We start from the raw sequence: 21,506 nt of genomic DNA, 5'->3' as shown, positions 1-21,506 counted from the left end.
AGAGCTGATGATTAATCATTAATCACACACCTCTGTGTTGCACAGGCAATGCCCGTGTAGGCTGGATCCTCAGCTGACATAAATGGCTGTAACTCCATGGACTTGGCCAAGCTTGATTTACACCAATGAAGTTTCCAAACAACCTGATCCAGCCCCGTTGATGCTGATGGGCATCTTTCCCCACTTCTCCCTGGGGACTGGATCTGGTCCTGCCTCCCAAGCAGGCCCCACCACATTTTCCGCTCTCCACCACCCAGCAAGGGGCATGTGAGCAGCCCCAACAAGAGGAAACCAGCAGGAGGGGGCTGGTGGGAGCTGTGAGGAAAGGGAACGTGGAAAGGGTTTAGGTGGGGAGGCAAAAATATTAAAAACATGATGGATTTCTGCTGTCTTCTCAGAAACGAGTTTGCCAGAGGGACACAGAGGGGGCTCGAACAGGTGCCAGAAGGAATTTCCAAACAGCTCTTTCAACATCCCCAGCCGTCCCCCCTTGGCTCCTTGGCAAGGACACAGCTTCCTCTTGAAAGATGTTCCAGAGACAATGAGGCTCGAGGTGAGTGCCGAAGTGGAGGGGGTGGCCGCTAGGAAAGACCCCTCCATCCATGGCTGCGTAATCGGTTTCCTATTAATCTGGCTTTTTTATTATTATTATTATTGTTATTATTATTAAACATCTCTCTTCTCCCAAATCATCTCAGCGCCGTGGCAAGGGCCCCGGTAATAGCTCCATAAATTTTAGCCATAAAAAGTAATGGAGGGAGACAAATGAGATAATTAGGAATAAATCTTGGCGAGGTCTCTATTCATCAACATCCCCCAGAACCGGCCAATATTCCAAATCATTAGCAAAGCCCGTAATTAACAAAGAGCCAAGGCTTCCAACGTTAATAAAGCTCTCTCAACTCTATATTATCAGGTAGCGGCTGACGAATCAGCCCCGTTAATGTTATGGCCTTTGTTAAAGATCTCTCTCTCTCCAGTTCGTTTTTTTTTTTTCTTTAAGCTAAAAGCCCTGTGTCAATTTTTTTTCGCTCTTCTGCTAAATTTTAATTAGATTTTGCGTGTGCATCTGTAGAGGGCGAGTGAGGGGACAAAGGGACAAGGATTTTTTTTTTTCCATTTCTGCTCAGGGGATGCTGGCAAAAGAAGTATTTTGACAGAGGATTTTTTTCCCCCTCCTTTTCTGCCTCTGCTTTTATTCAGTGCTACGTAGGTCTGCTCTCGATACTCTGGATCAGAGATCAGGGCTCTGCGTGGAATATACCTTAAGAGCCTGCTTTCCGCCCCTCCTCCCACCATAATAGTCAGTGAGGCAGAGTGTTTTAGGTGTGTTCAGTCAGTGCCTCATGGGCGGAGAGCTGTAAGGATTGGTGTAGCCATGTTACGGCACTCTCAGCACTTTTTGGCCATCTGGCTGTATGGGTTGGCTATGAGCATGACTGCCTCCAGGCACAAGTTACCTGCTAGTGCAGCACATGGCACAAAGTAGACGGCACTTGCTGCAGAGAAGGGCTTGAGATGTGAGCCCAGCTTCTCCAAATCAGGCACCTTTGCTTGCATTCACTCTTGCCTCCTTCAAAAATCCAGGTCAACAGCTGGAGCGCATGTGACAGGTGACTTTATGAGAGCTTTGTCTGTCCTAAATTCTAGGCTGAGTCCCCATCTGTTCCCTGAGTGTAAATGAGAACATCCCAGGCTGCTCTTTTGCTGTATGCAAGTGGCTCCTGAAGCATCTTTCTGTAGTCGTAGTGAGGCAGCTGCCTGTGGTCCTTCACCCCTGGTGACTGAGTTACGTTGGCACACCAGAGCAGACCAAGTGTCCATCACGTCCAGTATCCTGTGTCTAACAGTGGCCAGCAACAGATGTTCAGAGGAAGCTGCAAAAAACCACAGCTGCTTCTTAACCCTGAGGCAGTTAGTTGTTGGCTGATGTCCTAAAGCATGAAGGGTTATACCCTCCCTGCATGTTTAAGGTTATTTTACACAGCTTTGAATTGTAACCGGGGCCTGAAATGTACTGTCACAGGCTGGTGTGGATGAGAAGAAGTCAACAGGATTCAAACTTTTATAGGAATAATGAGGATAAATATAGTTATAATGATTTATGTCCAGAGTTTTGGAAGAGAAATTCAACCACATGGTTCAGGGTTTAAGCCATTCTCTAGGGATTAGGGTAGGATGTTTGAAGGGGCAGATTATGCAACACCTGCCTGTTGCGGGGATTTTTGTGTATTCTGCTGACTCCCACTGGAGGTAAAACATTTGGGTTGACTGGATTTGGAGTCTCTTTTGCGATGCCAATTCCTATCTTGCATGTGGATATGCTTCTTTTCTACCCCTTTCCTGAATTCTTCTAAGCATTTGCCCTTCGTGACATCCCGTGCCACTGAGTTTCACAGGGTAACCATATATTTTGTTCCTTTTTTGACCAATCCCTTTGCTGTCTGACCATCCAGTAAAATCATTCTTGTATTATGAGACAGGCACAATACTGAAAAATGGAGATCTCATATAAGCTCCTCTCTCATTCCATTTGTTGAACAGCTCATGGCCACAGACAAAGCAAAGTACCTTAAGGTTAGATCCATCTGGGCCTAACCAGGAGTTGGCGACACCTGCAGATGCCGCCAGCAGTGTCAACAGAGGCCAGTGGTGATCACAGTGATGACTGCCTTTTTGTAGGGGGTGCACTGCCATGCTCGGGGGGTGCATGTGCACCCCCTATGCGTCACCAGAGGTTTGGGGGCTGGAGGATGTGACTTGTGAGGAGAGGCTGAGAGAAGTGGGCTTATTGTGTCTGGAGAGGAGAATCGTAAGGGGGAATTGAATAGCAGCCTTCAACTCCCTGCAGGGCGGCTGCAAAGAGGATGGAGCTGGACCGATCTCAGCGGGGGCAGATGACAGAACAAGGAGCAATGGGCTTAAGTTGCAGCAGGGAAAGTTGAGGTTGGATATTGGGAAAAACTCTCAGCAGGAGGGTAGCAAAGCACTTGAACAGGTTACCCAGAGAGGTGGTGGAGCCTCCTTCCCTGGAGGTGTTTAAGACCCAGCTCCAACACAGCCTAGTGTTACCAGATTTCCTGTCACTTTGGGGTGTACTCATTTTTTTACATTTCTGGGGCCTCTGTAATTCTAGCAATGTGCTGCTTGTGTCACTTGTGTTTCTGTATCTCTCCCTTCTGCAAGTCCTCACCCGCAATGGAGCTACCTTGCAGGACTCAGGTTCAATGGGGCTGGGTTCCTCCAACCACCGAATCCATCTGTGTGTGGATGTGCAGGTATGTGTTTGACTACCAGGGCACACCTGAGTCAGGCCGGGTTATTCAGCATTGACAGGCTAACACCCTCATATGCCTTGAGCTCAGTTGATCAGGGCAACAATAAAATGCAATCAAACATAAGCACAAGGGTTAACAGAGCACATCTCAGCCAGGCTGGGTTATTCAGCATTGACAGGCTGACACCTCACGTGCCTTGAACTCAGCTCATCCCTTATTTCAGCAGAACAATAATAAATGCAGTTAGACACACTCATGCTAACAGAGTACGTCTGAGCAGGCTGGGTCCGATCAGCACTTTCAGCTGATAGCCTCATGAGCCTCAAAGCTCAGCATATCCCACTCTCTCATCACAGTGGTCCTAGTAGTAACTCCCTTGCTGAGCAGACCCCACCGTAGTTTTGGGCATTACTGGGATCCTTGGCTTAGGTAAAAGAGGCATTGCTGCAGACCAAATGGGGAAGTCAAGGGGAAGGAAGAGTAAGAGAGGTTCAGAGAGAGAGAATATAGCAGCCACCTTGACCATAAAAGTTATTTATTGCCAGGTATATGAACTTACTCTGATCCCAGTAGTAATAGCCATACAAGAGAGACAAATAAAACAGTTACAGCATTACATAGTTTTGTTCAGGCCGCTTGGGGGTGGGAGCGGTGATTGTTTTGTCAGTCAGACAGGCTGCATACGGTGCCAGGGTTCCCCAACAACAGAGCTGACAGGTGACACTGGGCTGGGATGATGTAGTTGGAGCTGGTCCTGCGGTTGGACTAGATGTGACTCCTGAGGCCTCGTCCAACCCTCATCTTCTATGACTACCTGCTGCTCCTTTCCAAAATCGTAGCCCTGCCCATGGCAGTGCCTTAGCTGAGCTACAGCTTAAACTCCTGCCTCGGGGTGACCCCTCACTGCTGTCACACTAGTGCAACAAGTAATTGTTCATATATTTTTTTCATATATACACACATACATACATGAAGAGCTAAATTATTCACATTCTCGAAGTACAGACTTTAAGAACACCAGAAGCATGAGGTGGCAACACTGTCACGTCAGCATTCCCCCTTCCTCCCCACACCTATCCCCCCGATCCTAATAAAAGAGATCACATCTACCCAAAGAGCCTCGTCTGCTTTACCAGAAACCTGGCGCCTCTCGGTCTTTAGCCAAGACCCGTGCCCGCCCATGATCAGGATTCTCTGCAAGTCGAGACACAAAACTCAGGGGTGGTTACAATCCCTTTCCTGATGACCTCTTCTGTACATCACATCCAGATACAACCACATTTCCCAGAGATCCTCCATTCCCTCCGAGCAGGTGAGGGACTGCTACCACCCCAGCTGGATGAAGAGGCAAGAGACCAGTCTTGAGCTCAGCCTGGTAATGGTGACACCCAAAGCAGCACTCGTCTCTATGCCAGTCCAGCTCCTCTGTGCAGTCTCACCTTTGCTGGCTGGGGGAGACACAGGAGGAAGCTAGTAGGAGCCACATGCCTGCTTGCACAGAGGATTCCCTCTGTTCACATGCAACGGGTAGAGGCGGGTTGTTTAATTAAATATTCTAACTGGTGCTATTCACTTGTCTTGGTTTCACTGAGACCCTGGGAACTAGGCAGCACCCATTTTCCCCTAGGCTCGGAAGTCAATTCACTGGGGTCGGGATCATGACGACTCTGGAAGGAAGGCAGGACTTCTCTGCTCCCACCATCAGGGAGGCTGCCTGCTAGGCCTCGCTGACCAGACCCATTGTAACGGCCAGCAGGAAAGCAGCCAGCGCGGCTTCTAGCTGCCAGCTCCTTCCTTTCCCACAAGTGCTTCTCCCCTCTTAGAAGAGCCATGTGCTGGGTTGGGATGGACAGCTTCTCCGTTCACTTGCCCAGGCTGCTGCTTGTAATGTACCTGCCAAGCTGCACCTGCACCTGCTGAGGGGTGTCTCTGCTGCAGCACGTGGGACTCATGACTCTGGCTTCATGTGGCTGGTTAGGCAGCGCCTGTATTGTCTACGTGTCTGTCCCAGACAGACCTGGTGGGTCCCTGTTGCAGGGAACAAGAGGCCAGTCAGCAAAGGAGGATCCAGGAGCTGCTGTAATGCAGGACCAGGGCGGGGGGGGGGGGAATAACTCCTGGGGGCAGATGGAGGGAAGGGAGCGGAGACCTAAGTGGCCTGGGGAGGAAGATGTCAGCAGGGGAGGCAGTGCAAGGGGGTCTGTGGTGGGCACAGGCAGGGAAGGCAGGCTGGGGGCTCCAGAACAAGGGAAGTGGGCACCTGGGGGGCAGGGCCCAGCCAAGACCCCAGTGCCCACTAAGCAGCCCTAGGGCTGGAACAAAGCTGGTGCCCCTGCACAGGGCTGGGGTGCCCCCCAGCAACGAGGGAGGCCCCAGCTGCACCCCCATGGCCCCCTGCAGGCCCGCGCGGCGGGACACCAACAGACCAACGCTACGACAGGAAGCGTCGCGCCTCCCCCGCCTTACGAAGCCCACCCCCGCGCCTCCCTACGGCGCACGCGCCACCTCGGCTCCGCCCCCGGGCTCCCCGCACGCGCAGTGCTGCCCGCACAGCGCGTGGCTGGGCGCTGGCATCGGCCAGCGGTGCGGCAGTGGCGAGGTGGCGGTTGCCATTGGCCGGCGGTGGATCTGGGGGTTGTGATTGGCCGACGGTGAGCCAATGCGGCGTCGGGGGCCCTGGATAAAAGCGGGCGGGAGGCCATATTGCCTTTCTTGCCGAGACGTGCCGGTGGGGAGTGGTGTGAGGTGCGGGGTGCCCCGTCTCTACCCCCGCAGAAGCCTGGGTCGGGGCCGCAGCTGAACTTGTGCCGGCCCCTTGCCCCAGTAAAGCTGCCCCGTGTCTGTGCCCCTCGTTTCAATAAAGGCGTTTGCGCCCGGGCCCGTGTTTCTCCCGCACAGTCGGGGGTGATGTGCCAGCTCCAGCGCTTCCCCGCGTGTGCCCGGGGCTTACCCCTCCCGCTTTCCGGCTCGTTCCCGTCCGCTCTGCCCCGGGCTCCTCGCCGCTGCGGTCATGTCCCTTCTCGGCTTGTTGCCCCCTTGCTTCGTCCGTCCCGGGTAGGTCCCCGCTTTCTTTCGCTCTCGGCCCCCTTCCCCCGCAGCCCCTTCCCCTTGCGGGCTCTTCCCCCTTTCTTCTTGCACTTTTCTTCTCAGTCCCTCCTCTCGCTGTTTGGGGGGTCCGTCCTCCTCCCGCAGGTCTTCCCCTCCGTTCCGGGGTGTTGCCCTCCCTCCTCCTGCCCGTGCTTTCCTGCCCTATGGCTCATCCCAGCCCCATTCTTCAGGCTCCCCCTTTCCCGGGTTTCTTTCGCCTTTGGGCCTCGGGCTTTTCTTCCTCGGTCTTCAACCTCTTCCCCCCTTCCTTTCCCCCTTCACGTCCCCCCACACCCCACTTCATTTGTGGGATTTTTTCTCTGTTGTTTCTTAGGGCCCTTCCCCACCCTTCATTCTTGGGGCTTCCCCGCCTCCCCCTACTCCTCTTCTTCCCTTCATTTTTAGGTGCTTCCCCCTTTATTCCTGGCTGTTCCCCCCATTTTCCTTGGGGCTTTCCCCACCTTCTTCTTGCTTCTTCCCTCCCCGCCTTGGAGGTTTTACTCCTTGTTCATGGGTTTACCGCCCCCTCCCTTTGTCCTTGTGTCCTTTGCCTCCTCCTTGGGTCTCTCACCCCCACCTTGGGCTCAGGTCCCATTTGGCCCAACCCAGGCCCCTGTATTCCCCACCCCCCATGTCTCTTTGCCCCCATCTCCCGAGAGAGCAATGTTGGGTCACTACAGGTCAAATCCCACCCCATAATTAGGTGAAAGGTCACCAACTTATTTTGGGGGAAACCAGGGGTCACACGGAGTTCAACTTGGGGTCAACTACAGGTCAACTCCCCCCTAAATAGGTGAAAGGTCACCAACATATTTTTGGGGGGAATCTGGGGGTCACACAGAGTTCAACTTGGGGTCACAGAGTTCAACTTGAGGTCAGAGAGTTCAACTTGGGGTCAACTACAGGTCAAATCCCCCTAATTAGGTGAAAGGTCACCAACATATTTTTTGGGAATCCAGGGGTCACACAGGGTTCAACTTGGGGGTCACACAGAGTTCAACTTGGGGTCACAGAGTTCAAGTTGGGGGGTCAACTACGGGTCATATCCCCCCCTAATTAGGTGAAAGGTCACCAACATATTTTTGGGGGATCCAGGGGTCACACAGAGTTCAACTTGGGGTCACCTGAGGTCACATTTGGGGTCTGTGGCAGAGGACACTGCCCCTGTGCAGTCCAACCCACAGGCCCTGCCTGACAGCACGAGGCCTTGGCCACCAGGCAGGCAGGGCCCGCGGCTCCCTTTGCAGTGGGGTCTGTGCATGTGCGCAGGGAAAGAGTCAAGGGGCCCAGAAGTGAGGGCCTGAGCCAGCCAGGGCCTGTGGTGCAGGGTGCAGGGTTTCTCCCTGTGGGTGCTGCGGGCCTGGGTTCAGGTCTGGGTCTCTCCCCTTTTATGGGGAGGCGCCTTCCTCTTGCAGTGGAGGGGCCCAGGCTCGGAGCTGCTTTCAGCTGTCCCCAGTAGTCTGGTGGTAAGGGTACTACCCTAGGTGACAAGAGTGGTGGGTTCAAATCCCTCCTTGCTAGAGCTCTCAGGCCCTTTGTTCCTCAGTGGATACCTGGGGCTGAGTTGTGTAGCAGAAGGAAAAAGGCTTTCCTTTAAAAACCAGGGGTTTTTGCTTTGTGCCCCAAAACAACCCAGCAGACACCGGGTGGCTCAGGACATATCCAAATGGGCTACAGCTCCAAGTCCCCTCCAGCTTTCAACCAAGATCACCTCTGAGCACCAGCTGTTAGGCAAGCGCTGGAGGGGAAGTCGGTTGCATACTAGTTGGGGCCAGAGGACTCAAGCCTTGCAGAAACTTGAACCCGCAGCCCCTGCCACCAGCGGCAGTATCCCAAGCCACCCTACTAAAGGGCCAGCCTGACTGCAGCCCTTCCCGTGTGTCTCTTGACCCGCCTGCCCTGCAAGCAAACAGGCACCAGGCACCCACCCTGGGGCTTAAAAGGGTCAAGGTCTCAGCAGCACAACTCACACCCACAGTCCCCCAGTAGCGCTCCACCACCCTGCACCGCCAGCCAGCTCTGGCAGACCCTCTCCTCCTGGCCCCTTGACCCGCCACCTGCACCTGCACTGGGCCCATTGCAAGGGAGCCCCGGGGCAGCCGGGCCCCGCCTTGCCCCAGGGCCCGGGGCAGTGGCACGGGCCACGGAGCCGCGCTGTGCTGGGATGCCCCCACCCCCGGCACGGCCTCTACATGGCCCCGGGGCGGGGGGCTTCACTGCGAGCGGGGCTCCCCTGGCCCCGGCAGGGCCCCTCTTTTCCGCCGCGCCGGGGAACGAGGCGGCTCCTGCTGCTGAAACCTGCAGCGACGACCGGCCCGACCCGCGGGCACCCGGCGCCGGAGCCCGGCTCGGGCACACGCGGGGCTGCCAGGGCAGGCGGCCGCCCGCGCTCCCCCGTGCGCGGGGAGACGGTTATGTCGCGGGGCACAGCCCCCCCGCGCGGTCACAGCCCCCGGGCCGGAGGGCCCGCGCTACGGCCCGGCCCCGGCTTCGCCTTCTCCCGCCCGGGGCCTCCCCCCGGGGCCGCAGCAGCGCCCGTGCTCGGCGCCAGGCCTGTGGAGACGACCCGGCTCCGGCGCTCCCGCCCGGCACGAGGCGATGCCGCCGGCCCGGCTCCCGCGCTCTGCTCGAGGGCGGCTGGAGCCCCCGGCCCGCGCCGCTGCCCCGCACCACCTGCCCTGCGCGCCCGGCTCCCGCGCCAAGCGCAGCCCCGGCTGCGGGAGGAGCTGGGTCAGGCCGGGGGCCGCGCCGAGCTCCCGCACCTCCCCGCACGCAGCGCAGCCCGCGGCGGCCGCGCCCGGCCGGCCGGGAGAGCGGGGCTCGCTCCCGTCAGTCACGGCAAGGCCGCAGCCCGAGCATGCGCGGTAGCGCCCAGCGCCGGGGGCCGGCGGCATCGCCTCATGCCGGGCGGGAGCGCCGGAGCCGGGTCGTCTCCACAGGCCTGGCGCCGAGCACGGGCGCTGCTGCGGCCCCGGGCCGGGGGGGCCCCCGGCGGGAGAAGGCGAAGCCGGGGCTGGGTCGGGCCGTAGCGCGGGGCCCTCCGGCCCGGGGGCTGTGCCCCGCGACATAACTGCCTGCCCCGGGCACCGCGGGGCCCTGAAACAGGGCAGCCGCCTGCCCTGGCAGCCCCGCGTGTGCCCGAGCCGGGCCGAGGGGACGGGCTGCGCGGGCTGTGCCGGTCGTCGCTGCAGGCTTTAGCCGCAGGAGCCGCCGCGTTGCAGCGAGGGGCGGAAAAGAGGGGCCCTGCCTGACAGGGGGAGGGGAGGGGAGGCCAGGGCTGCGATGTAGGCGCCCCCCACAGCAGCCGGGGCAGGGGGGCACGGTGCAGGGCCTCTCCCCGCGGGTGCTGCGGGCCTGGGTTCAGGTCCTGGTCTGCCCCCTGTTGTGGGGAGGCGCCGTCCTCCTGCCGTGGAGGGGCCCGGCGGGTGCGTGACAAGGGGCCCAGGCCCGGATTTGCTTTCAACCTTCCCCAGTAGTCTGGTGGGAAGAGTGCTACCCTAGGTGGCAAAGGTGGTGGGTTCAAGCCCCGCTAGTGACTGGCGCAGTCTGCAGTGAGTCCCTGTGGCCAGGTGCGGATAAGGAGGTTGATCTGGGGGGGGGGGCAAGCAGGGCTGGGAGATGGAGGAGAGGAGAGGATGGGATGGAGAGTGAGGGGGAAGCAAGGGCTGGGAGCTTGGTTGGGGAGGGGATGGGGACAGGTGCAGGTAGGGGGAGAGGAGGGGTGGGCAAGGTGGAAAAGAAAATGAGGGGTTTTTTTTTATTCCACCACTCCAAAGCCAAGCCTCTTTTTTTATTTTCCTTCCCCCTCTCTGGTCCCCTTAGCCCCTCCCCCCCATTCCTGTTCCTCCCTCTCCCCACTTGCTACCCTCAGCCCACCTTTCTGCCTCACTACTTCTGAGTGTGCACTTGGCCACATGGACCAGGAACTCACCAACCATCCAGGAACCCAACAGCTCCAGTCACTAGTGGGGCTTGAACCCACCACTTTTGCCACCTGGGGTGGCACCCTTACCACCAGACTACTGGGGAAAGCTGAAAGCAGCTCTGGGCCTGGGCCCCTTGACACGCACCCCCGGGCCCCTCCACTGCAAGAGCACGGCGCCTCCCCACAAAAGGGGAGAGACCTGGACCAGAACCCAGGCCCACAGCACCCACAGGGAGAGGCCCTGCACCCTGCACCCTGCACCACAGGCCCTGGCTGGCTCAGGCCCTCACTTCTGGGCCCCTTGACTCTTTCCCTGCGCACACGCACTGGCCCCGCCGCAAGGGGAGCCCCGGGAAGTCTCTGGCTTCTGCCTGCCTGGCGGCCAAGGCCCCGCGCTGTCAGGCAGGGCCCATGGGTCGGACTGCACAGGGGCAGCGTCCTCCGGGCCCGGCTTTCGCTATTGCTTGCCCAGCCGCTGCGGGCCAGGGGCCATCATATTTGCCGCGCCGAGAGGACTCGTTCCAGCCGCCCGGGCTCGAGTCCGGAGACGTCGGGCTGGAGGCCGGGCGCTCTGCCTTAGTTTCCGGGCACGAGCGAAGCCGCGCGGCACGTCCCCGTGGGCCGTGGGGAACAGTGACCTCCGGCTGCTCAGCGGGGACCACCGCGGGGTCCCAGCTCCTGTGCGACCCCAGCCAAGGGGTGCAGACAGGGGGTCGGAGGCCGCCAGCCACAAGGGAATCCGGCCCCAGCCCGCGCTTTGCAGCACCAGCCCCCGCGGGGCCCCCAGATCCCGGGGAGACCTGGGGCTGGGGGCAGCCGTGTCCCGCAGAGCGCGGAGACGGGGGGCCCGGGCCAGGCCGCCTGCCCGAGTACCCTCCCCGGGCCCGGCTCAGACCAAGGCCCAGCTGCCTCCGGGCCGCAGAGGGCGGGAGCCGGGGGGCGCCGGGCAGTACCCGGAGAGGGCAGCCCCCGGGCGGCTGTCCCGTGGGGGGGTCACCGCGCCGGCCCAGGACGCCGCTCGCCCCCGGCCATCTGCGCTGGGGCACAGCCTTGCTCCGGCCGGGGCCTCTGAGCCCGGGGACCGGCGCCCCCCCCGGGCTCTGCTGCCCTCCTGGGGCCCCCCCGGCTGCATCACGACCCCGGGCGCCGCCCCGCCCGAGGCAGGGGCCTGCTCTCCTGGCCATGGCCCCCGCCCCGGGGGCAGCCCCTCGCTCCGGGCTGGGACGAGCTCCCGGCCCCGCGGGGGGCGGCGCGGCGGCCCGCGGGGAGGAGCTCGCTCTCGGGCGGGGCCCGGCGAGCACGAACCGGAGCCGGGGCGGGTCCTGCCCGGCCGCGCCGGGGGCACCGAGTGCCCCCCCCCCGGCCGGGCCCGGGGAGCCGGTGCGGCGCCGGGGCTCCGGGCAGTGCCCGCAGGGGCTCGGGGAGGCGCTGTCTGTCCCCGGGAGCTCCAGCCGCCCCCGAGCCGAGCGGGGGGCCGGGGGGGCAGCGCCGGAGCCGGGCTCGGAGCACGGGCGGTGTTGCTGCCCCGGGGGGGCCGGGCCCCAGCTGTTCCGGGCCGCGACAGCGCGGGGGGGGCCGGCCCCAGAAGAGGAGCCCGGCGGCGAGGCCCCGTGGCCCTGGCGCGGCCGTGGGCCCGGGCGGCGGTCGGGGCGCCAGGAGGAGCGGGGCTGCCCGTGGCCTGTGCAGCTCATTCCGCTCCAGCCCCGCCCCGGCGGCCGGCGCTCGGGGGAGACGGCTGTTAAAACACCAAGCACGGACAGAAAGCTGGGCAGCCTCGCTGTGCAGGGCAACACCCCCCGTCACCCGGGGCTGCAGACGCCCAGGCAGGCTGGCCTGTCCTTCGAGAGAAAACTCTAGCCGGGGTGGAGCCCGCCGCCTTTGCCACCTGGGGTAGCACCCTCGCCCCCAGACTCCTGGGGAGAGCTGAGTGTTTCCGGCCCTGGGCCCCTTGACGCGCACGGGCCAGGCCCCTCTCTCCGCTGCAAGAGGACGGCGCCTCCCCACAAAAGGGGAGAGACCCGGACCCGGACCCAGGCCCTGCACCCTGCACCACAGGCCCCGGCTGGCTCAGGCCCTCGCTTCTGGGCCCCGTGACTCTTTCCCCGCGCACACGCGCCGGCCCCGCTGCGAGGGGAGCCGCGGGAAAGCTGCCGCCCCTGCCGGCCTCCGGCCCAAGCCGCGTCCTTCCAGGCCGGGCCAATGAGTTGGACTCTGCACAGGGCCGGCGTCCTCTGCCCCTGGCTTTTACTGGGGCTTTGCCCAGCTGCCGCGGGCCAGGGGCCATGGTATTTGCCGGGCCGGAGAGGGCGTGTTGCAGCTGCCTGCGCGCGAGTCCGGAGGCGGCGAGGTCTGCCTGTATCTGCGGCCATGGCGCTGGCTGGGAAAAGCGAAGTCACTGGGCACGTCCCCGTGGGCTGCGGGAAAGGGTGATCTCCAGCTGCTCAGCAGGGACCACCGCGGGGTCCCAGCTCCTGGGTCTCCTTTTTAAGGAGAGGCTGACCAGGTTGGAGCAGGCTGGGGCTTGGAAATGCCCCGAGCTGGGGACCCTGTTCTCCCACAGCACGCCCGTGGTCAGTGAGTGCTCTGCGCTGCCCGGGATTTGGACCATTTCTTCCACCTGGTCGCCAGACAGCTCCCCTGGACTGGAAGCAGCTTGCTCCTATGCCGCGCTGGGCTGTCTCCTACAGCAGTGGGTTTCAGTGGAGAGAGCTGAGGCTTTTTTCCTCAAAATACTATTTACAGTCCTTGAGCAGATTTCATCCCTGCTGTAAAGCCAGACACACCAGGGAGTGCTTTGGCCCAGGAAGCCTGGATCCTAAATAGTTATCACTGTCCTGGAGCACACTGCCTTGCTGCCATAGGCTTGCCCCGCAGGGCTGGGGCCCTGCTCTGGGTGTTGGCCGGTTCCTGGCTTGTTGCTTCAGGGCCAGGCTGTAGCCACTGGCTTCTGGTGTTTCCTCTCTGGAAACGGGGGAGCACTGGAAGGTTTGCTTAGCCAAAAATCCTCTGTACCCGGGACTCCGCTCCCTGCCTGGGGGTGGTTATGCTGCTGTCCATGCACCCATGTGGGGTCAGCTAGGAGCAAATTGCTTCCAAGGCTTGTGTGCGTCCTGGCTCTTACCCCACGATCTGGGTCACAGTGTGAGCACCCTTTGCTAGCTCTGTCGCGCTTCCCCCCTTAGCATGGTCTGGAAGTTGCCTCTCCTGTAATCTGAGTGCGGCATCTGCGTGACCTCACCTCTTTACAGGGAACAATAGCTCGGCACTTCGTGTATCCGAGCCAGCACAGCATCGCAACCCGTATCACAGCCTCTTCTTCCAGCACACCTTTCACGCCACGCCTGCCTCTGGCGTGCACAGCTACAGCCACCCCTCCTTAGCCACCGGGATGCAGGCCGTGGCCTGCAGAGCCGGGTGTTGGGAAGCCCAGGTCTGGCTCCCCGGAGGGGGACGGTGCTTGAGCCCTCCATGCAGGAGGCCCCGCGACTGGAACAGCAAGTTGTGCTGCAAGCTAGCCGCTGGCAGAGCTCCATATGCGAGCTCAGGATTGACTAGCTGAGCCAGCTGCAGGCTGGGATTGAGGAGCACACGCCGAGCTGGGGCTGGGCAGCACCAGGACTGGCATAGCAGAGCGGGGGCTGCAGGTCCGTGCTGCAGAGCATCCGCAGAGGAAGCCCAGGACTGGAATAGCACAGTGGGGTGCAGGTAAAGGATAGCAGCACTGGCAAGGCTCGGCGTGGGGAGTGCCAGGCCTCAAGCCAGGACTGAGGGGCCTTGGCAGAGCCGTGCATGGATGGGATAGAGCACCTGTCCCCCTCACTCGCAAGAGCTCCCTTTCCTCCCACAATTCAGATCTCAAGCAAAGGGCCAGCTCAGAGCTGGGTCTAGACCTGACTTCCCTCCCAGATGGTTCCCATCTTCAAAAATGGGAGGAAGGAGGACCCAGGAAACTATAGGCCAGTTACTCTTACCTCGATCCTAGGCAAGCTGTTTGAGAGAATTATGCTGGCGCACATCCAGGAGGGGCCAGCCGGGGACTGCATGCTTAGGGGCAACCAACACGGGTTCATCAGTGGCAGGTCCTGCCAGACCAACCTGGTGGCCTTCTACAGCCAGGTCACCAAATCCTTAGACGCAGGGGGAGCAGTGGACTTCGTCTTCCTGGACTTCCGGAAGGCCTTCGACGCTGTCTCTCACCCTGTTCTCATTAAGAAACTGGGGGCTGCGGTGTCCACACCCACACAGTCAGATGCGTCGCCAACCGGCGGGAGGGCCGCACCCAGAGAGCGGTGGTGGACGGGTCACGTCCGACCTGGAGGGACGTGGGCAGTGGGGGCCCCCAGGGCTCGGTCCTCGGGCCCGCACTGTTCGACATCTTCATCAGCGACTTGGACGAGGGGGTGAAAAGCACCTTGTTCAAATTCATAGGTGACACTAAGATGTGGGAGGAAGTGCGCACGCCAGAAGGGAGCAATGGACAGGTCACAGGGGTGGGCGGATGAGGACAGGATGGGATGCAACACCGACAAGTGCAAGGTGCTGCACCTGGAGGGGAAGAGCCAGCACCATACCTACAGGCTGGGGAACTCCCTTCTCGGCAGTGCAGAGGCAGAAAAGGTCCCCACTGCCCCGCAGACCCCAGGCATCCCTATCTGACACCTGGTGTTGGGAGGGGGCAGAGGGCCCTCTCAGTGCAGCTGGGCATTGTGGGTAACACCCTCCCTCTTTCCCTCACCCCCAGGTGAACAGGAGCTTCCAGCTGTGCCCCCCAGAAGTGCCACCCCTCTCTGGGAGGGAGGTAAGGGGGGTTACTGGGTGGTCATGTTGGGGGCCGTGGGTCAGGAGTGAGGGGCACCGCTGCGGGGGGAGCTATGGGTTGAAAGTGAGGGGCCGGCTGGGGCAGGGGTCATGCTTCTGGGGAGTCCCCTCCCTGGGGTGCCCCCCTAATTCCCTGCTCCCCCAGACGCAGACCCAGAGGACCCCCACTGCCCGCCCCAGCCCTGTGCCGAGATCCCCTGGTGCCAGCAGAGGAGGAGGAGGAGGTTGAGGCCCCTCAGGTCTTGGAGATACTGTGAGTGCTGGGGGCATGGGGGCAGGGCAGGGTCTGTGCACCCTCCCCCAACACTCCCTATGTATGTCTCAGGGTCCGTCCCATGTCCCTGTCGCCGCCCCCCAGCCCCAGCCTGGGCCCCCTTGCTGGTGCCGTGGCTGCATGCAGTGCACCATCGGGTGAGTGGGTTGCGGCTGCAGAGGGAGGAGTGGGGGTCCAGGGAGCGGTTTGGGGGGCTGTGAGGGGGTCTCGGGGCTCTGGGTCAGCCACGGGGGTGGGTCTGGGGACCAGAGAATCACCAACAGTGAGGGTAGGAAGGGACTCCAGGGGGTCATATCCAGTTCAAAGACGGACCAGCCCCAAGTGCATTGTGCCAGGGCTTTGTCTACCAAGGATGGAGATTTCAGCATTGCTGTGGGGAGCCCGTCCCAGTGCTCCCCCACCCTCCTTGGGAGAAAGTTCTTCCTCATATCCAACCTCAACTTGCTTTACTGCAGCTTGCGCCCATTGATACTTGTCCTGTCATCTGCCCTCGCTGAGAACAGTGCCCTTTGCAACCCCCCAAGTCCCTTTCTGCAGAGCTGCTGCCCAGCCTGTTGGCCCCCAGCCTGCCCCGGTGCAGGGGACTGTTCCTTCCCAAGTGCAGGACTTCGTTGAACCTCATGGGATCCCTTTTACCCCAATCCTCCGACATGTCCCGGTCTCTCTGAACCACAGCCCAACCCTCCAGTGTCTCTACGACTCGCCCCAGCCTGAGGTCATCTGCACACTGTCTGGGGTGCATCACTGCCATTTTCCAGGCTGGTGATGAAAATATTGAACAAAACTGACCCCCCCAGGGCACTCCGCTTGGTACCAGCTGCCAACTGGACACAGAGCCACTAATTCCTACCCTCTGAGCCCAGTTCTCTATCCCCCTGCCAGTCCATTCATCCAGCCCGCACTTCCTTATCTTGCCTGCGAGAACGCTGGAGACCGTATCCAAGCCTTGCTAAAATCAAGGTGCGCCACGTCCCCCGGCCTCCCCACATCCACAGAGCCAGTCACCTCATCATAGAAGGCAACCAGGTTGGTCAGGCATGACTTCGGTGGGGGCCACAAACCTGAGCAGGGGTTGGTGGGTGCCCACAATGACGTCACAGCACCCCTCCAATGATCACCCAGGCTAGCTCCGCCCCCAGGGCTCCATGCATGTGAAGAAATGACCTGGAACAGTTTGGCTGCCCTGTGCTCCACCCACAGCGGGGGGGACCCAGGCGCTGGGACCCCCCGGCATCTGCTGGAAGATGAACACAGCGGAGGGCCTGGCTGCCATGGGAATAGGGGCAGAGGAGGGTGCGTAACAGGAGAGGATGTGACTTGGAGGGTGGCAATGGGGATGCCTGGGGGAGTCGGGGAGGGCAGGGAGCCGGGATGCCGGGGTTCCCTGGGACACGGGGAGTGCAGCCACGTAGCACCGGCCCCGCTCACCCACTCCCCGCCATTGCCCCCCGCCGTGCCCCTCACAGCCCCAACACGGCCCTTGGACCAGCCAGGAAGCAAATGGAGCCTCAAGAGCACTGCGTCGACCTCGCCTCACTCTGGGGCCTTGGCCTACAGAAACCCCACGCTGACCTCTCTGTGACCCCTGGTTTCTCCAAAAATAAGTTGGTGACCTTTCACCTAATTACTGGGGGTTTGACCTGCAGTTGACCCCAAATGTGACCTCAGGTGACCCCAAGTTGAACTCTGTGTGACCCCTGGTTTCTCCAAAAATAAGTTGGTGGCCTTTCACCTAATTACTGGGGGTTTGACCTGCAGTTGACCCCAAATGTGACCTCAGGTGACCTCTCATTGAACTCTGTGTGACCCCTGGTTTCTCCAAAAATAAGTTGGTGACCTTTCATCTAATTACTGGGGGTTTGACCTGCAGTTGACCCTGTGGCGGGCCAGTAGGGGGCGCTTCTGCGTTGAGCCGCCCACCTCCCTGCGCCCGACCACCTGCCAGGCTCCGAATGCCTCCCTGGGGCGCCTTTCGTCCGGCCGACCCCCTTCCTGGAGCACACTTGCTAGCCTGGGGGTAACGTAGCTGCCACCACCCCGAGAATGGACTCACTCTCGGCCCTGTGTCCTTGGGGAAAGGCAGGCCTAAAGTCCTACGGGTACTCAACCCAGTACAGGCACTTGGGGCACTTCCCCAAGTCAGGGGACAAAAAGCAAAGTCTCCCTTAGTCCGCAGACCTAAGGAGTCTCTTAAGCATAATTTAGACCCACCCCTCAGTAAGTGTCCCACACCGGTCACAAAGGAAGACTTTATTGGTTACAAGGGGACGGTGAAAATAGGGTACAAGATTGAGCAATATCCTAGAAATCCTAAAGAGCAAACAGTCTGGCTGAGGTAGCCTTTTGATCACGCATCTGAGTTACTGCCAGCTAGATCTCTAATCGGATCTCGAGTAGCTTACTCACAAGCATCTTCCAGAGGCCGGTGAAGGTTCCCTCTGGAGGCAGGCAGTTCCTTGCTCATGAGTTATGAAGGAGAGAGCCAGTTTCAGATGGTCAAGCTCCCCCAAGTCCCCCGCATGGCTGCTGCCTCCTCCTGGGCAGTCCTAACTTATATAGCCCCTGTGACCTCATTCACCTGGGCCAGTGGAGGCCAGCTCCGGTTGGCTGTCCGCCAACCAATCTGAAACACATCACCAGTTGCCGGGCAGATTCCAGCCCACCAGGTGGATGCCCCTCACCCAGGTGGCTGATGCCAGTCCCGTGGGCAGAGGGGGCAGGTGCCCCCTCCCTCAGGACTGCAGCCAGCTCAGGTTACCTAAAGAGACAGGCTGAGGTGTGACTCCTCTGTGCTGGCCCAGCTAATCACATTGTCACAGGGCAGAGATTTTGGGGAGAAACCAAGGTGGCTTTCTGCCGCAGACCCCAAATGTGACCTCAGGTGACCCCAAGTTGAACTCTGTGTGACCCCTGGTTTCCCCCCAAAATAAGTTGATGACCTTTCACCTAATTAGGGAGCATTTGACCTGTAGCTGACCCCAAGTTGAACTCTGTGACCCCAAGTTGAACTCTGTGTGACCCCTGGATTCCCCAAAAATATGTTGGTGACCTTTCACCTAATTGGGGGGTTTTGATCTGCATTTTAGCCCAATGCTTTACTCCAGTCATGTGACCATCAAGGAGCCATGGAGATGCCAGTTTATTTCTCCTCTTCCATCCAGATGACAGATGTCTCCTAGTATGAATCTTCACCGTTAGAAATAATGGTTATTTCTGCTATGTGGGTGGGGAGGGAAATATTCCAGGAAGATCTGAAGGAAGACAGCGCAATGCTGACATTTGTGTCTTCCTCTGCAGCACTTGTTCAAATTTGCTGATGACACTAAGATGTGGGGGGACGTGGGTACACTAGAAGGGAGGAACAGGCTACAGTCAGACCTAGACAGGCTGCAAGGGTGGGCGGACGAGAATAGGATGGGTTTCAGCACAGACAAGTGCAAGGTGACGCACCTGGGGAGGAACAACCGGCACCATACCTACAGGTTGGGGAACTCCCCTCTTGTCAGTATGGAGGCGGAAAGGGATCTGGGGGTCATCACTGACTCCAAGATGAACACGGGCCGGCAGCGTGGGGACGCGGTCAGGAAGGCCGACCGCACCTTGTCGTGCATCCACAGATGCATCTCGAGCAGGTCCTCCCCCTCTATGCGGCACTGGTCAGGCCACAGCTGGAGTACTGCGTCCAGTTCTGGGCGCCGCACTTCAAGAGGGATGTTGACAGCACGGAGAGGGTCCAGAGGAGGCCACTCGTATGATCAGGGGACAACAGGGCAGGCCCTATGAGGAGAGGCTATGGGACCTGAACCTGTTCAGCCTCCACAAGAGAAGGCTGAGGGGGGATCTTGTGGCCTGTTATAAATTAGTCAGGGGGGACCAGCAGGCAATGGGGGAGTCCCTGTTCCCCCGTGCACTGCCAGGAGTGACCAGGGATAGCGGTCACAAGCTGGCAGAGGGTAGGTTTAGGTTAGATATCAGGAGGTGCTACTTCACGGTCAGGGCGGCTAGGGAAGTGGTGCTGGCTCCTACCCTGGGGGTGTTTAAGAGGAGGTCGGATGAACATCTTGCTGGGGTCGTTTGACCCCAGTACTCTTCCCTGCCATGGCAGGTGGTCGGACTAGATGATCTGCTCAGGTCCCTTCCGACCCTAGAAACTATGAAACTAAGCCAAGTCCTGCTGACATGAGGGTCTTGTGAGGTGACAGCAAACTCTTCAGAACCCAGAGCTTGATGACCTTCCCATGGCTGGGCTGAAGCTCGTGGCCTCCTCTCCGATCCCCGTGTCCAGGCACCTGTCCTCCTTCCTGCATCTGTGCCTGGCACTCCTCATCCGGATTGGGGGGCAGCCTGTGACGAGGGTGCGAGTCCCGTGCCTCTCGGTGGAGGGGAGGGCTAAGTTGTGCAGAGCTGTGGACCACCCTGTAAGCAGGGTGCAGGTCTCACTGTGCCTCTGGGGACAGCTGTGTCCTTTGGCTGGCTGTGGGCCCTCCCTGTAAGCAGGGCTCTGGGCCTTTCCCCTTTACCCCCGCGGGCAGTCTGGCTAGTCAGGCGGACCATGCCCTGTAGGGAGGGTGCCGGTCTCAGCTTTCTTGCCCCCTGGGAGTGGAGGAGGATTTTCCAGTGTTAAGGCTGGAGGTGAAGTGGTCTGCAGCATGGAGCTCTTTTCTGGCCTGGGATGGTTGCCGTCTTCTGGAGGATACTGAGTGCGTTGGGCCCCGAGGCTTAGTGACCTTCCTGTACATCAGGTCCAGGTCTCTGCTCCTCTGCTGCAAAGGCTCGTCACTGTTGAGATGGCCTCCACCTGCACCCTTTAAACAGGGCTGTGCCCCCAGCCCTTCCGGCCTGTGGGGAGCAGGCCTCGTTTAGTCCTTTGGGCTCTGTGGCTTCTGTCCTGTCTGGCCCTTCTGTCCACGGGGCGGCTTTGACCCCGATCAAGACCGCCCGAGGCAGCTGGCAGCTGGCATTCAGGGCTGTGCAGGTTGCGTGTGGGCTTCATGCCCCAGCAGCCAGCAGTGTGCAGGGAGCACCGCCCTGGAAGCAGGGCTGCCGGCGCTTGGGGTCGCCGTTCATGGTGCTGCCCTAGCAGTCCTGTCCAGCGTCCTGGCCCGCGGCGTTCTGCTCCTGGCTGGCTGGGATGTCAGCAGCCGAGCCCGCAGAGCTCTGCCCTCCCCACTTGCCGCAGACAGAGTGGCCGCAGGTCGAGGTAAGGGTGAAAGGGGGAAAGAGGCTGGGGCCTGTGGTCTGGTCCTGACTTAAATCCAGTGCCTGTCTGTTTTTTAAGCCCCCAGAAGGAGAAACAGGGAAGATGGCAGATGAGCGAGTAAGGAAGAAAGAGGCCCCCGCCCGCCCAGCAGGAGGGAAAGGTAAGGGAGTTTGGACACTGTCTGTCCTCTCTGCAAGTTGCATCCCCAAGTTGTCGACCTTGTGATCAGCGCCTTGTGGAAGGTGGGAGCACTGGGACCTCCTCGTACACAGGATTTGTGCCGTAGGTCCTGCTGTGGTCACACACGGGTGACTGCCAGGGGGGTACTCACCCTCATTTAATAAACCGGAGGCATGTCACGTCCCCCTTGTTTTTAAAGGACGCTAAGCTTGAGAGTGCAATGGGCATCATGAGCTACATTTTTCTTTATTTTTAGCGGGGTGTGCAATTCCACGTCTGTTTTGTGTACTCTTGCAGATCCCTGAAGGGCAGCTGGAGAAGCAGGAACACAAGCAGGAAAAGAAAGCTTGGGAACAACAAATGTGGGGTGGGGTGGGCACGAGGGAGGGGAATGTGTAATGTATGCTTAGATAAGTACAGGTGGAGACTGTTGAATGCATCTGTACACTTGCAAACACCCATTAGGAGCAAGCAGCCGCTCACTTCTGGTCTGGGATTTTGGCCCAGACCAGAGATGCTGCTACCACGGTCCAGCAGCTGGTTTGACACTTGGTGCAGCAGGAATCGCAGTGGGGGCAAGGGCCCAGGCCCCAGCCCACCTCTCCCCACCGCTGCCTGTACGAGCCCTTGTCCAGGCCATGGCAGGCAGGAGGCAGGATCTGCTGGGATCTGCTCCGGACCCGACTGGGCCGCCAGGCTCCAGCAGATGAGGCAAGACCTGTTTCCTCCCAGCTGGAGGGCTTG

At 60.1% G+C, this 21,506-nt stretch overlaps 1 protein-coding gene and 1 long non-coding RNA gene across 8 annotated transcripts in view; both read left to right on the top strand.

Annotated features, from left to right (window-relative positions):
* The window catches only part of LOC149853773 (uncharacterized), a 43,097-nt gene extending 37,380 nt beyond the window's left edge, over positions 1-5,717 (top strand). For 4 of the 7 annotated variants that reach the window (XR_016438935.1, XR_016438937.1, XR_016438938.1 and 1 more), the window contains one exon: positions 399-5,717. Coding sequence is in view for 2 of the 7 variants with exons in the window: in XM_090026000.1 (XP_089882126.1) it covers positions 399-553; positions 3,187-3,278; positions 4,548-4,752 (452 nt within the window). In the remaining 5 variants the exon portion in view is untranslated. The remainder of the gene's footprint in view (positions 1-398) is intronic. The other 3 variants (XM_090026000.1, XM_090026001.1, XR_016438939.1) reach the window with 2 other exon arrangements.
* A 7,739-nt stretch (positions 5,718-13,456) lies between these two features.
* LOC149853772 (uncharacterized) lies at positions 13,457-21,130 on the top strand. Its single transcript, XR_016438857.1, has 5 exons — positions 13,457-13,995; positions 15,032-15,088; positions 15,254-15,361; positions 15,434-15,519; positions 16,265-21,130. It is a non-coding gene; the product is annotated as an uncharacterized LOC149853772 (long non-coding RNA).
* The last annotated feature ends 376 nt before the right edge of the window (positions 21,131-21,506 follow it).

The sequence above is a fragment of the Crocodylus siamensis genome, chromosome 13, assembly GCF_052110815.1.
Source record: "Crocodylus siamensis isolate JL-2025a chromosome 13, ASM5211081v1, whole genome shotgun sequence".
Classification (NCBI taxonomy): domain Eukaryota; kingdom Metazoa; phylum Chordata; order Crocodylia; family Crocodylidae; genus Crocodylus; species Crocodylus siamensis.
The sequence above is the reverse complement of the archived record's forward strand: the minus strand, read 5'-3'. Positions and strand labels throughout refer to the sequence as shown.